The 14,427-nt window shown below is 47.8% G+C and overlaps 2 protein-coding genes across 2 annotated transcripts; both read left to right on the top strand.

Moving 5' to 3' along the window:
• The first annotated feature begins 1,398 nt into the window (after positions 1 to 1,398).
• On the top strand, positions 1,399 to 4,340 carry LOC135813986 (E3 ubiquitin-protein ligase TRIM45-like). The gene has a single exon (XM_065327032.1). The coding sequence runs from the start codon at positions 1,816 to 1,818 to the stop codon at positions 3,694 to 3,696; it is 1,881 nt and encodes a 626-aa protein (XP_065183104.1). The 5' UTR covers positions 1,399 to 1,815; the 3' UTR covers positions 3,697 to 4,340.
• A 1,051-nt stretch (positions 4,341 to 5,391) lies between these two features.
• Positions 5,392 to 13,413, top strand: LOC135813985 (S-methyl-5'-thioadenosine phosphorylase-like). The gene is made up of 8 exons (XM_065327030.1): positions 5,392 to 5,540; positions 5,724 to 5,755; positions 6,866 to 6,952; positions 8,557 to 8,615; positions 9,403 to 9,673; positions 10,814 to 11,053; positions 11,843 to 11,965; positions 12,885 to 13,413. Exons 2-8 carry the CDS (start codon positions 5,744 to 5,746, stop codon positions 12,924 to 12,926), a joined length of 834 nt encoding a protein of 277 aa, XP_065183102.1. The 5' UTR covers positions 5,392 to 5,540; positions 5,724 to 5,743; the 3' UTR covers positions 12,927 to 13,413.
• The last annotated feature ends 1,014 nt before the right edge of the window (positions 13,414 to 14,427 follow it).

Here is a 14,427-nt window from a genome sequence, read left to right as displayed (position 1 = left end):
GGCGCTGCTTTCGGCACATGGGTCGGATTTCTTTGGCCACGACTGCAGGCTGGCACTTGCGGCACGTACATGTACATGTATGAGCTGAAATGAAACCTGATGGTTCATGCGCCTGGTTGTCTTCAACTTCAAGTAGCACATTTGTAACATGTCGGGTTACATCATCGGGCGTTACCTCAAGAAACTTCACCAACTTACTTACTAGTACTAGTACCAAAGCCACGGGTGCTGATAAACGTGTCAAACCTCAATCACCGTCAAGGTACTGGCGCTAGGGCGCTTTCCCCACTCGCCTGATGTCGTGATGAGTAATGTTTTCGTTTTCTTCTCTACTTTGCGGCCTTACCCGGCGGTATAATACAAAAGAAGGCAAAGTAGTCTGAGAAGAAAATGGGGCCCAGATTCAGTGAGAGACTTGATTCAAGGACAGGCCCATGGATGGAAAGTTGGAAACACCTCCAGGACGGTGAAAATCGGCCCGTCGCTGGCGCCAGCGGTCAATGCACCCAGCAGCTACATCCGGAGAAAAGTGGAGTTCTCTTCCGTCTTTGCTTTTTGCATGAACGAGTCAGGTTGACAATGCAAGCAAGGCAGACACCTTGAACCCTGCGGCCTGACTGAGACAAGGGCGTGAAGCCCAAAGGCAAAGGGGCTGCACCACCCACGACGTTGCGCAGACAGCATTATACCGGTAAACATCACCATGCCCATGATATACCATGTACGGACCATGTACTGCCACTGGTACTTGGTAGATCTACTACAGTCCATTTCAAAAAGATTTACAATCAGGTTTTGGTTTTAAAAGGTATGAAGATAAGGGAAATTTGGACAACAAAGTACATAGAATGGCTTGTTAGGACACGGCAAATTGTTCTGCGAAGAGAGATGATCTACCACCCGGGGCCATAATCATGATGGTCCGACATGCCATCCATTCCTCGTGCGATTCGTGACCACCGTGTTCATACTATTTTCTGAGGTCTCGAAAGGAAGGCTGGAGTCGAAGATTGGACAGGCAGACTGTCACTGTGTCAGTGTTTTCCCCGTGAGTTCTAGCAGATCCAACAGCAACGCTTTTAGATCCAGGCAACGGTGCCTCCGTCACCGATGATTTTTTAGAATGCCAGGTGGTGTGTCTTGCCTCTTGGTTTCAAGCATAGCGGTGAGTTTTTAGAACATCCAGCATCCACCTACATGTACGCAGAGGAGAGCTTCTTCCAAGAAACACGGGTCCTGGCCACCATGCGACAACGCCAGGTTTCTGAAAACTCGGCGGACTGTACATCCGCGTTAGGATTTGACTTGAAGTTGAAGCTGTACAAAAGCGGTAAGACTCTGCCTCTCACGTGGAGTCCTGGCTGAAAGACACGTTCAGGACAATGTGTTGTGCGAGAGATGAGTAATGGAGGCACGTCTCGTCCACCCGAGTCGGACCAGACGAGCTTTGAGCCATTCAGCCTTGTGATGGGGGAGAAGTCGGCAGAATGAAGGTTCGGAGAAAGCGGCTGTAGCCGCTAGAGAGCTCTTGTCAGCTCACAATAAATAGCGACCTCATCAGACATGGACACAACTGTTTGCCTGTGCCGCTGTGCACCCCAGTAGTTGTCTCGTCAGATAGAACCATCGTCGCCGAGGCAAATGTGTTCAGCTCACTGCTCACTCATTTACCCAATACTGTAGACAGCAAGCTGTTAAGAATCGGCCATAAAGGCCTCAAAAAGTACAGCCTACGAGCTCAGTATTCATTCATTTCCTGATTCGCCCTGCAGATTACCCGTGGATCTAGTTGTACAAGTCACATGCCTAGTAGTAATGACAGGACCAGTCTGTGTGCTATGTGGCAGCAGTGGGAAGCGCGGCAGGCTGCTGAAATGTCTCCATTCCTTGTGCGTGGAGTGCGTCGAGATCCAAACCAACGAAGACAGCTCGTTGCGCTGTGCGGACTGTGGAACGATAACACCACCGTCGCCGCTGGCTGGAATACCGCTGTTGCAGTTCTTGCCAGATTGTGATGTGTACAGTATCGGTGACAATAGGGATGGATCACCAGTGCGGGGGCACATGACGTGTTGTGACGAGTGTGCGGAGGATACCAAAGCAGTGGCTACCTGTGTTGAATGCGAAGAGCATTTCTGTGCTGTTCATGCTGAAGGGCATGTCGCCTCTCGCCGCTTTTACAAGCACAACGTCGTGTCCCTCTGCGAAATGGGGCCGCTGTTTTCTCACGATACCGTGGACGCGGCGAGCAATGTCACCAAGTGCCCACTGCATCCGTCGTCGAAGCAAACACACTACTGCATGGTCTGTGAAAAGATCCTCTGTGACAAATGCCTCTCATCCAATCGACATGACCAGCATCGCAGTGATTTGCTTATGATCAATCAAGCTGCTGCCACAATCAAAGACAGCCTCATCACAGAGCTGAAAGCCCTTTCCTCAGATGGAGAAAGCCCGCTCGAGCAGGCATTGAGTCAAGTAGACGATACGCTCTCCAGTCTGCATAACCAAACCGAAGCGGTGTCATCTCAAATCGAGGACTTCTGCATGGAATTGAAGAATACTGTTGACAAGCGGCAACGGCAACTGCTCAATGCTGTGGATGATATGCAGTCTCAGCATCGCACTGCTTTGGAAGAGCGACAGCGATGCATTGCGACCAGTTTGAACTTGGGCCAGAGAGTAAAACATCTAACGGAGAATTGCATCTCTGACAGGAACTTCTTGAAGATGTGTGGATGGCTTCAAGAGGCGACATGTCATGCCCTGGTGGCTGTAAGTGAAATGGAAATGAAACCTCCCGCACCTATTACTCTACTCTTTGCACCACACAGCCGAAAAGAGTCTGAAGCAATCCTCACCAGCGCTGGCTTTCTCACAGAACAGCTGTGCTCTGAAAGGAGTAAGATGACCGTTCCAGCTGCACTGAAACGAGGACAAGATCTCCTAGTATCGATTGAGCCAAGAAGTGCACTTGGTGACCAGCTGGCTGGAACAAAGGAGCAGGCGGATAAACTGAGGATTGAAGTAACGTCTTCCGATGATGATGATATTGTTTACCCTGTCACTAAGGCAACACATACCGGTGCTTCTCCACCTAGCATGCTGGTTGCTGAATTGAAGACGGCTGGAATGATAGGGGAGATCCGAGTGTCCGCCACAGTCAACCAGCGTCACCTACAAGGAAGTCCTGCTGTCATTGCCATCCAAGAACCATCGCTGACATTTGACTCTGGCCGCTGCCATGGTGGTATGCTACTGTCTGATGATGCTAGAGCGGTCACACACAACTCTGGGCGCAGGGAGTGGAAGTCGGTGTGCGGTGTAGAACGATGGAGTGCGGGACAACACGACGTCAGTGTCCGCATCGATCACATCACCACCGGCGACATCCACCACATGATCTTCATGTGCAATGCCGAACAGCCTACGCTAGGTACCTATGAGCGTGGGCAGACGAGATGCTTTGGCTGGCATAGCACCTATGGACGCGGCCATGAGCACTGGACGGGCAGTGCCTTGGGCCAACCTTGGCAAGCCGGCGATGTCATTCACATGTCACTGGACTGCGAGAGCTGCACGCTGGTCGGTTGTCATGAGCGCACCGGAGCAATGCAGACACTAACCAATGTCACTGGTGAGCTTTGCCTCTATGTTAGCCTGCTTTGTGATGGAGATCAAGTCAGCATTCTGTGAACTCACCGTACATGTTTCCACTGGCACAGGCGAAAAAGCCGGTTATGTGAATGACATCATCGCATATGGTTTGTATGGAGAAACTGTCGAGTGCCGACATCATCGCATAGTATGGAATGGAAAGCCAGTGCTTGTGCCGATACTCCCTGTGACTTTTAAAAGCCAAATGATGAAGCATAACACCGTCATACTCGGAAGTACAGCTGTTATATTTCATCCCACCTTGCTTGATCATTAATTTTGTACATTCAAGTCTGATAGCCACCCGGAGAAACACTGAAGCGTGTATCGTGATAGATAGCATGACCAGGCCCTGATTTCCCCGGCAGCTGTCACTCATACCTCTCATCCAGTGCTGTCACGATTTCCGCTTTGAACTGCGTTCGTACTCACAGTCACGAGTGAATCAGGCGCTTCGGTCTTTTCAGTGTGTGTGTGAGTCATGCATGACTGTACTGAGTGTACTTCGAAGTACTGGTGTGACCGTCTTGAACTCTTACATAGCGGCGGTCTGGTTTGCCACATCATAGCTAAATTGTTTCAGGATGTACGAGTTCGCAGCATTGTGGAGGGAGTTTACTACTTCACTACCACCGTACCATCCATGGTCCTTGCTGTAAAATTTCCCAGCACGGACAATAGAGTAGCAAATTAGCAATGCCTGCAGCTACTGCACATACTGTGACCCGGGGATATGTACTCTTGGTGATACTGGTAACTAAGGAGGAAGGAGTCAATACTCCGAGCTATTGGTGATGATAGATGGTATGTTGAACCGTTGCCGCAAATCATTCTAATGTCGGGGCAAGCCTGAAAACGAAGATTCTCAAGGAGGGGGCCTTGTGATTGCGCCGCGCATTGCAAAGGTGGTGATCTGTTGAATTATTTTGTCTTATAATTGACCATGACATTTGAAACTAGACATGTCGACACTGCGAGAGCCGTAGTAGCGTTACTCGTTACTTCTGTCTTTGCTTTTACCAAGAGTACAATCATAATCCCAGGCGCTAGGCATGCAGGGATTATGCACTCTTGTCACGTTTTACATACAGTCATGCCATAGGCCATGAGCATGAGCAGAAGTCGTACGAATCGTGCTGTACAATTACCGGTAAGTACCGCGGTATGCGTCAAGTACGAGATTTCATTGTGAAAGTATTGCGGTACTGCACGGGGTGTACGTATACGGGACTACGTACGGGTGCATGCATGAAGAAGAAGGAGTCGAGTTGCGTGCGTAATACTAGAGAGGTTAAGTTACACGTGTTTGTCATGAACTTACGTGCGGGACAGTCAACTCACGTAAAACACGTCAAATTTTACGTGAGTTTTTTCACTTTTTGACGTAAAAGTTCACGGACGTAAGACTTTTACGTGAAACTTAACCTCTCTACTAATACTTAATAGCGCGCTATGCTAAATCTCTAGTTTTGCCTTTTATTTTTTGTTGCGAAATATGCGATTTTACGTGCGTGGCATGCACGTGGCTCGTGCACGTGGTGTCATCATAGATCATGCATATACCATGTACCAGCGCACATGCGCTATATGCATGAATAGTATAGTAGTATGCACGCGATGGTGACCTGGTGACAGCGTGTGTCAGGTGTGCATGATGAATGCATGCATGATCGAATCGATTTTTGTTGGCCTTTCAAGGTGGGTTGTCTTGTGAGATCTGGACGTCTGGAGAAAGAGGAGTTAACTAGTTACGATCACGTTGTTTCTTGACCTTTCTTCCTCCCCTTATATTACTTGTACTACGAGCTTCAACTGTTTTGTTCCTCGAGGAAGTAGTCTACGTTCGAGGTTGAACTGTCCAGCTGTTACTTTGACTTTGAAAGGTACGGTATGGATGACTGTGGGTTCTGCATGAACGAATGATTCTGTGCTGTTTTCAAATTTGTATTCATGTTTGTTGATGAGATGAGCTCCTTGATCATTAATTATTACAATGTAAATGCAGTACATGTTTCATTTTTGTTTTTCTGAAATACGCCCCATACTTGTTCTTGTCCTCTTGCTAGACCTCACAATATTTCGCAAGATGTCGTTCAAGGTTAGTACTGTGCATGTGCATGTATGTCACACGTCTCAGCATTCACTGACATGGCTATCGACTGAAATAAAGTTAGTTCATTCATAATGTTCGCCACCATGAACAGTCACTGTCTTGGCGATATGTGTAAATTTTATGTACCCGGTACCTAAACAACTCCTGCCAGAATTATGAATTTTTTTACCGTGCGCTCACTTTAGTCTGTTAACTGTGTGAATCTGTATCCATATCCATTCACTAAAGACATCGCATCACATGTCGCATCCTGAAACTTGAGCCAAGCTCAACTTCTGCAATGGCCCAGTTACGTAGCCGTGAGATGGGTGCGATTCAGGGATTTCCCAGTTTCGCGGCCATCGCATCGCACATTGCATCGCAAAAATGCTTCGGTGAATCCCGCTTTACTCCGGTCTTGTCATTAGACGCAGTCTTTTATTTGAGTGCAATGGCGTGATTTGATTACATGGTATGCTAGTATGTGCACGTAGATCTGAGCTTTCCAGATAAGGGCGTGTTCAGACTACCGTGAATCCCGTTAAACCGTGAATGGCGATAAACCGTGAAGGACATTCGCACTACCGATAAACTAACGTTACCGGTACGCAAGTTTTGCAGCTCTCACCCCGGCACTAAGAAGGGATTTTCCCTTTTTCCCAGCCTGAGCACTCTATTTTTACTGCCGGAAAAGTTTTACTGCTGCAGCAGTCGCGGCAGTAAAACTTTTCCGCCTGTAGCGTACCAGTAACGTCACGTGATCAAATCACCTTGGAAGCTTTCCCAATTGGTCACTTTTTATCGGTGGTCTGAACGCGCCCTAAGAGAGAAAAGAGAGGTGCACTCACAGTGGTGGCCGAGTGGTTAAGGTAATTGACTTGGGGAAAAAAGACCGAATTGTGGTGGATCGTGTTCACCGTCTGTGGATTCAATCCTGCTGTTGGCGCAAGTACAATGCATCGTTGGTCTATCGTTCCAGCTGTGTGTGCGCGCACGCGCGGGTGTGTGTATATGTGTTCAAAGCTAGCAGATAGTCCCTTTGCTATCATTGCCGTTGGCAATGGGCATGTTCAAGGTTCAATGTTTGTGCGTGTGTTTGTGTACATGACTGTTTAGCTTGGAATTATCGGTGGCACGGGCATGGATGACCCAGACCTTCTGGCCGGTCGCGAAGAGAAATTCGTCGAGACGCCCTTTGGCAAGGTATGGCCTGGTTGAGTGCTATTCTCAAGGACCTCTGTGTGTGGATTATGCAAAGTATGAAACCTTCCATGAATACAGTTTTGAAGTATATCTTTGGAGCCATTTTCTCACTGCTTACGACTAGGCAACTCACTGGCATCGTGTCCTTGCCTCATGCTCACGCCTTCAGATACGACTAGTCATTTGGTCCCAGTCAGTCTGGAGTATTTCATAAAAATTCCGTATGCTTTGATCTACTGTAAAAGCAGAAATTTTCGGTGGTGTAATATTTTCGGTATTCTCCAAAATCGGCGGTTCGGTAGAGGGAAATTTTCGGTAAAACCCGTTTTCCAGGTAAGTGTACTACAGTCAAATCTGTCGTAAGCGACCGCCCCTTGGTGCAAGAAAAAGCGGTCTCTTACGGCAGATGGTCTCTTACGGCAGATGTATGGTAAATCCGGCATACCAGGTATATGCTTCCATGTACTCAAATCGACGAGAATAATGTGATTTTTAATATCATTTTATTGGATATTCAACGACGACCATACCCGTATAGTACGCGTATGCGACACGGCAGTAGATCGACACAGCCTGGACTTGAGAGCTACAGCAGAGCCTCAGTACAGGCCAGGCGCCAGTCGATCGCACTTGCAAGACAGCGCATTTTCACACTTTGCAGTTGACAGCGCACTGGCAAGTACAGTTTCGCACCTGACTGAACCAGGGTCGCGGTCGCTTACAGCAGATTTGAATGCAGCCACCGTGCATGAAATCGCGGTCGCTGGTCGCGCACAGCAGATGGTCGCTCTGGACAGATCAGTTTGTATGTGAAACCGTCGGTGCTCGGAAAATCGGTCGCTAACGGTAGGTGGTCGCCTACAGCAGAGGTCGCTGACGGCAGATTTGACTGTAGTACTAAATGTATACAGTACCGGTAGTACCGGAATTTTCGGTGCGTTTTATTTTCGTTAAAAATTGTCGGCACCGAAGTTACCGAAAATAAAACACCACCGAAAATTTCTGCTTTTACAGTAAATCCCCAATTATACGAGGATAAAAGTACGGATAAAAGTGTTCAAAATATTCCTGATTTACAGCATATCTCCTATGCATACACTGGGTCAGGGCTAATTCTCAAGGATTTTTATCACCATATGGGGCTAGAAGAGCTTTTGCTGGCCGCAACAGGGACATTGAAAGCACAACAGAAGGATTGATCTGACAGAGATATAGTTGCGCTTTGTGAAATCCGACACAAAGTGCATATTTGGCATCCTCAACTTGCGCGGCCCTCGCTGCCCTGGAAGTGGTACGAATGCGGCTGGTCGTACACATGTTCGAGTAAAGTGAGGTAATGGGAACTAGCCTAGGGCGCCAGTTTGCACTTTGGGTCAGATTCACCGAGCGCAACTGTACTTTTCCGGAGTTATTATTTTGTAGTGCAAATGCCGCTAGCTCAGATGATCCTGAGTCAGTTCCGGTGACAGTCTTCAATGTGCTTGGAAATAATACGGGAGGGCATCTGGCCCAGGTGTCCAGTGCGGAAAGCAGTTCTTGCTTGTATGCCTATTTGTGTTGTATCTTCCATCTCGTGGTCTGTCTTTGTTTCCCCTATTGTTTAGCCATCTGATGCTCTGATCCACGGAACAATTGGAGATGTACCGTGTGTTCTCCTGGCAAGGTGAGGTTTGTATTTTGAAGTACATGACTATTCACTGGTTTGAGGGAAAGACACGGACATGATTTTACATACGCTGTGCTTTTGCATGTAAACTTGGTGGTTTCTTTTCTTACTGTGGGGTGTGAAAGGAAGGGGTTCTCTCTTCACTACAGAATAACCGGACAGTGTATCGTGGTGTATATTTCCCAGCCATTACATGTATAATAGAGAGGTTCTGCACAACGAAAGTTCGAACGAAGTTTCGCGACAGGCCTTGCGAAAGTGTGTACGAATTTTCGCACGAACTTTGTGTTCTGCACATTTTCGTAGTTTGCACGCGCCAAGTGCACGTACGACATGACCCAATCTCACGAAACTTCCTACGAAAGTTCATTTCGCGTTCCCTGCAAGTTTCGCGTCCAAAGTTGCGAAAGTTCGTGCGAAGTTTCTCACTTCGTGACGTAGAGCGAAAGTTCGTACACATTTTCGTTTTGCAGAACCTCTCTAATATTTTGTGGAACAAATACATGTGTGGTTAATTAAATGTACTTTTGTGTGTGTGTGTGTGGGGGGGGGGGGAGTAAGGTTTCAGTGGCTACACTATACTCCTCGATTATCCAGCACTACATGTACTCAAGTTGATTCACTGCACAGGAATTCCTCTGTAGCTTCGCTCTATGGCTTTCAGCTTGTACAGCAGTGTAACCAGAGTGGTATCCCGACACACTCCTTTCCTTTCCCGTCTGATTCTTTTCTCTCTCCTCGTTCTCTGTCTTTCCCCGTTTACTATCCGCTTGTCCTGTTGTAGACATGGTCGCAAGCATACCGTCAACCCCACTAATGTCAACTACCGTGCCAACATGTGGGCTTTGCGTGACGCTGGCTGCACTCATGTCCTGGTGACCACCGCATGCGGCTCGCTTCAGGAAGAGATCAACCCTGGCGAGATTGTACTGCTGGACCAGTTCATCGATCGCACAAACCAGCGTCCTCTGTCTTGCTACGATGGCTCCTCTCCTGCAGCAAAGGGTGTCTTCCACATCCCGATGGCAGAGCCCTTCTGTAAAATCATGAGAAAGGTTAGCGGGGATAGAGGTCTTGTTTTCACTTGCTTATTAAGTTATTGTTGGGAAGGCAAGTGGGGAAAGAGGTATTGTACTCATATCTTGCTTATCCGTGCGGTCCAGGACCGGACACTGCACATAACTTTGAAACGTCCGTAGCTCTGAATCACATACATGTCAATGTGGGAAGGGTCAGAGATCTGGCGTATGATGTCAGTATATTTGCGATAACTTGGCAAAAGAGTAGTAATATTTCGACATACGCTCGCCCACAGGGTTGCCTGGTATACCGAGGTGCCCGTTACATTGAGGTGCGGATAAGAGAGGTATGAGTGTATCTATACAATCATGTACTAGTACTTGCTTACTGCACCGCCTGCACAGTACTACATGTAGACTGCTGAATACTGCGGTGGTGGTAAGTGATATGCGATCAAGCGCGGTACACACCCGCTATACCAACACAGTATGTAGCGTATAGGTACGTTCTGTCTCCATGCTGTACTCCAGCACTAGAATTTGGTGTCTCATGCGTTATACCGGCAGGCATGAAAGCAATGTATCTACGACATTCTATAAGGAAGACATGCCATGGAAGTGATCTCCACAATTCGGCTGGCATGCACACCACATTCGAAGGATTCAGCATACCATGGTTGAATGCGATCAAGTACATTCACGGACTGAATTTCATTTGCAACCTCTTTACATGAAATAGTGGCCATACATACACACGCGCGTGCTCACACACATGTTGTGCTCCTTTCTTCACAGTAGCGACCATTGGAGAATTGGTGTTTCAGTGTAGCGTGTGTATGGCTGTGATGACATGTGTGGAATGGGATTCCTTCTTAGAATTCGTCTGAGGTGTATTTGCTAGTGTACTAGTAATGCGGTGGCTTGGCCATTTCTGTACTGTCCATCAGTTCACGAGTTGATTGTAAGCACGGTGTTGTTTGCTGTACATTTCTTCCGCTCTCTGTGCAATATGATTGTATGTACCGGTACTCTTTGGTCAAGATGGATCAAGATCCATAGAGGGTGGTGGTGTTCCTATGGATGCGGAAAACTCTGCCTCCAGCCGAGTCTCACGTGAACCGTGATTTTCTTTTTTGGTCAAGATGAGTGAGTTTCTCCATGCCTTTATGTGTACAGATTGTGGGTGAGACGGCTGCAGAGCTGAACCTAACTTGTCACGCCAGCGGCACAGCAGTCACCATCGAAGGCCCGCGCTTCAGCACGCGCGCCGAGAGCAACGTGTTCCGCAGCTGGGGCGCTCAGGTGGTCAACATGACCACGGTGCCCGAGGCACCGATTGCCAACGAGCTGGGCCTGTGCTACGCCGCCATTGCCTTGCCGACGGACTACGACTGCTGGAAGGTCAACGAAGCACCGGTACGTGTGGTACATGCCGCTGGCAGTCCTCTTTGTGTGGTGTTGGTGGTGATGTTTGTTGTTTTGACTCACCGCCCCACGGCAATAGCCAATACAAATGCATGGTTACTCTACCTGGCCATGGCAATGAAAAGAGAACAGATGGAAGAAGAGACTGTGATCAAGTGGATGAGGAAGAAGAAAGAAAGAAAAAAAAGTAACTCGGATGGAGAGCCAAGGATTAATTTATTAAAAAAATAAAAGGACCAAGGAACTACAAGTTACACTATAATGTCCACTAACACCATCAGCTACTAAACGATCAGCTCATGCGATAACATTGCACGACACTGACTGGCGTTCTACAACTGACTGGCTAACAGCTCTAGCACATATTGGATGTGCACTCCAACAGCCTTCCGACTTGGAAGTTCTAAGTTTGAGAAATAACATAAGGAGGGGATTGTTCAGTAGCTGGTGGTGTTAGCGGACATTATAGCGTAACTTGTAGTTCCTTGGTCCTTTTATTTTTATTAAAAAAAGAAGTAACGCACAACATTATAAATTTATAATACAGCTGTACAGTTCTTGCAATGGAGTATTGTTTGAACAACTATCCGTGTTACTTCTGCTGGTGGTGGAGTTTCTCTGCCGGTTTTCATGGAACAGTGTCAATGTGCAGGGACAGTGACAGTAGCGTCAGATGGTCAATCTTCCAACTCATTCTCAGCAAGCCATTATTGTTCAAAATGCACAACAGATTGCTGTAGTTCTGTTTCGATATTGGTGTTGTGTGTTGTTGGTTCACAGGTTGACGTACCTGCGTGTCTGGCAGCTTTCAGGAAGCTCACTGACGGCGTCAAGAAGCTTCTAATTGCGGTCATTCCCAAGCTTGCTGCGTACGACTGGACGGAACGAATGCAGGCTCTGAAAGTAAGTCATTGCTCTGTGGTGGACTGTCTGTCATGTTGCCGGGGTGAAACATCGGTTGCTAGTGACCGGACTGGTCCTGGGACTTTGCCATGTTTGACGTGATCACTTTCAAGTCCTGCTAAAGTTCCTGAGGATCTACTGAGCGGATCTGTAAAGTCTGATATTCGAACAGATTTGCTCCCCCCCCCCCCCCCCCTACACGCACATGGCCCACTCATGCAGAACAAATTCCTCGATTCTGTCATTGCAAGCTGCCGAACGAGAACTAAATCCTCTTGAACGATCATGTTTTGTACAATATTGATGAGTCAACTTGTGTCAGAATACCGTAAAATTCCGTAAATAAGCCCACCCTAAATAACGCCCATGTCCGATAATAAGCCCAGGTTTAGGCGGTGTACACTTCAAGTCCGTTTTAGCGCCCATGCCCGAAATAAGCCCAGGGCGTAAAGTGGACTCAAAATAACCAGGGCGTGTCATCTAGTTTTCTGCCTTACCTGCTTCAGCGTCACGACGTTTTCTGCCATGCCGTTACCTGTTGTGCCTTGTACTTACCATGGCAAGTGGTTTACCTATCAAATCTGTAATTTATCGCTACATTCTTGGTTACGACCAAATTTCCAGCTGTGGTTTGATGTACCTGTACCGCGCTCAGTGTGAATGGTGGTTCACTGAAACTAGTGGGTTGCTGATAGATTGATGTTCTGCAGATTGCTTCCGAAATAACGCCCATGCCCTAAAATATGCCCATGCCCAAATATACGTCCGGTTTTTGACGCTCTGCAAAGTATACGCCCGGGGCTTATTAATGGAATTTTACGGTATTCCTGTAAACAACTCCGGAACTGCCTTCAGCCAAGTCTGGAACTGCCTAGAAAATGACTGTCATTGATCTTTCTATTCTGTTTCCTCATTGCAGACTGCGGCCGAGACATCGATTGTCCCCGGATCTGATGTGTAAACGGAGCGTGATCACCGAATGCAATGTTGCAACTGCTTTCTGGTTTTCTTATATTGCGGTGGAAGTGGCGGGATGGCTGTGTGCAGTATGTGCATTGGCCTGGGCACGGCTCTTTGCTCCATGCCCACGTATCACAGTGCATGGCCACTAGTGTTATTTCGGCCGATATTTCTGATGTTTGACATGCATCGTGTAAGTTGCCCCCCCCCCCCCCCCAAGCGCCCCTGGCCTTGGCTACCGATGACTTGGACACAGCATACGTGTCATATTGCAGTACACGGCCGGTGTCTCTTTCTTGCGACTCCCTTCTGACTGCCTTTATTCTTCGTTCGGTACTGCATGCACGTATGTGGCTTGTCCCAAAGTGCATTCACTGATCTGCTCAATTTTCCTGTCGGGCACGTTCTATTCGTCGTAACTTATCTTTTCCATTGCATGTTCATTGATGAGAGTATGGTGGCGTTTATGTACGCTGTACGTCCAAGTATGCTGCATTGGCCTTTGCTTAAAGATTATGCACAGGGAAAGAAGCTGTGTGTGTGTGTGTGTGTGTCCTCGTGTGTGTGTGTGTGTGTCCTCGTGTAGAACATGGTGCCAGAGTAGTCAGGGTGGGATACTAGTTTTCACATATCAACAGTGATAGCACAACTGCTGACTGTCACACAAGAATCTGGGTTTCACTACAAGTTAACTTACCAAAATCAGTCAGGGCACGTTTACCTGAGACTTCGTTCTCGTTCCATCAGTACCCACAAGCAATGCGGCTAACGATATGAGAAAATTTCTCCTCTCTCTCTCTCTCTGTCTCTCTCTGTCTCTCTCTGTCTCTCTCTCTCTCTCTCTCTCTCTCTCTCTCTCTCTCTCTCTCTCTCTCTCTCTCTCTCTCTCTCTCTCTCTCTCTCTCTCCCTCTCTGTGTTTGTGTGTGTGTGTGTGTGTGTGTCTCTCTCTCTCTGTCTCTGTCTGTCTGTCTGTCTCGCTCCTCCTCCCTCTCTCTCTCTGTCTGTCTGTATGTCTCTCTCTCCCCCTCTCTCTGTCTCGCCCCCCCCCTCTCTCTCTCTTTCTTTCTTTCCGAGTCCGCACTGTAAATGATGTACATGTACTTAGCTCCAGGCTCCGTTGTTTTTATTTGTCCAGGCCGGTCGTTCTTGGGCTTCACATTCCTGGTGTTCCAGTGTGCAGGAAGTTGCTAGCGATGAAGGTCAGGCCCGCCGAGATTGGATCATGCTAAGCTTGGATGTCCCACCCAGGTACTGATCCTGTGCAGTGATTTCCACCACAAACTGCTTCAAGAGTAGTTCAACCATGCCCCCCCCCTCCCCCCCCCCCCCGAAAAAGAGGACAATGTGTCAGATATGCCATGTACGTGTACTGGTACAGTAATGTAGATAGTTTTAGTTTTGTAGGCAAGAAAATGAACATCAGGCCAGTATGCAGTGACGCGGTAGACGCGGTGGAATATGAACACCACATCATAAAGCACCATGGATGGTTTGGTGAATG

The sequence above is a fragment of the Sycon ciliatum genome, chromosome 4, assembly GCF_964019385.1.
Source record: "Sycon ciliatum chromosome 4, ocSycCili1.1, whole genome shotgun sequence".
NCBI lineage: Eukaryota > Metazoa > Porifera > Calcarea > Leucosolenida > Sycettidae > Sycon > Sycon ciliatum.
Note: the sequence above shows the minus strand (reverse complement) of the source record. Positions and strands in the feature narration are given on the sequence as shown.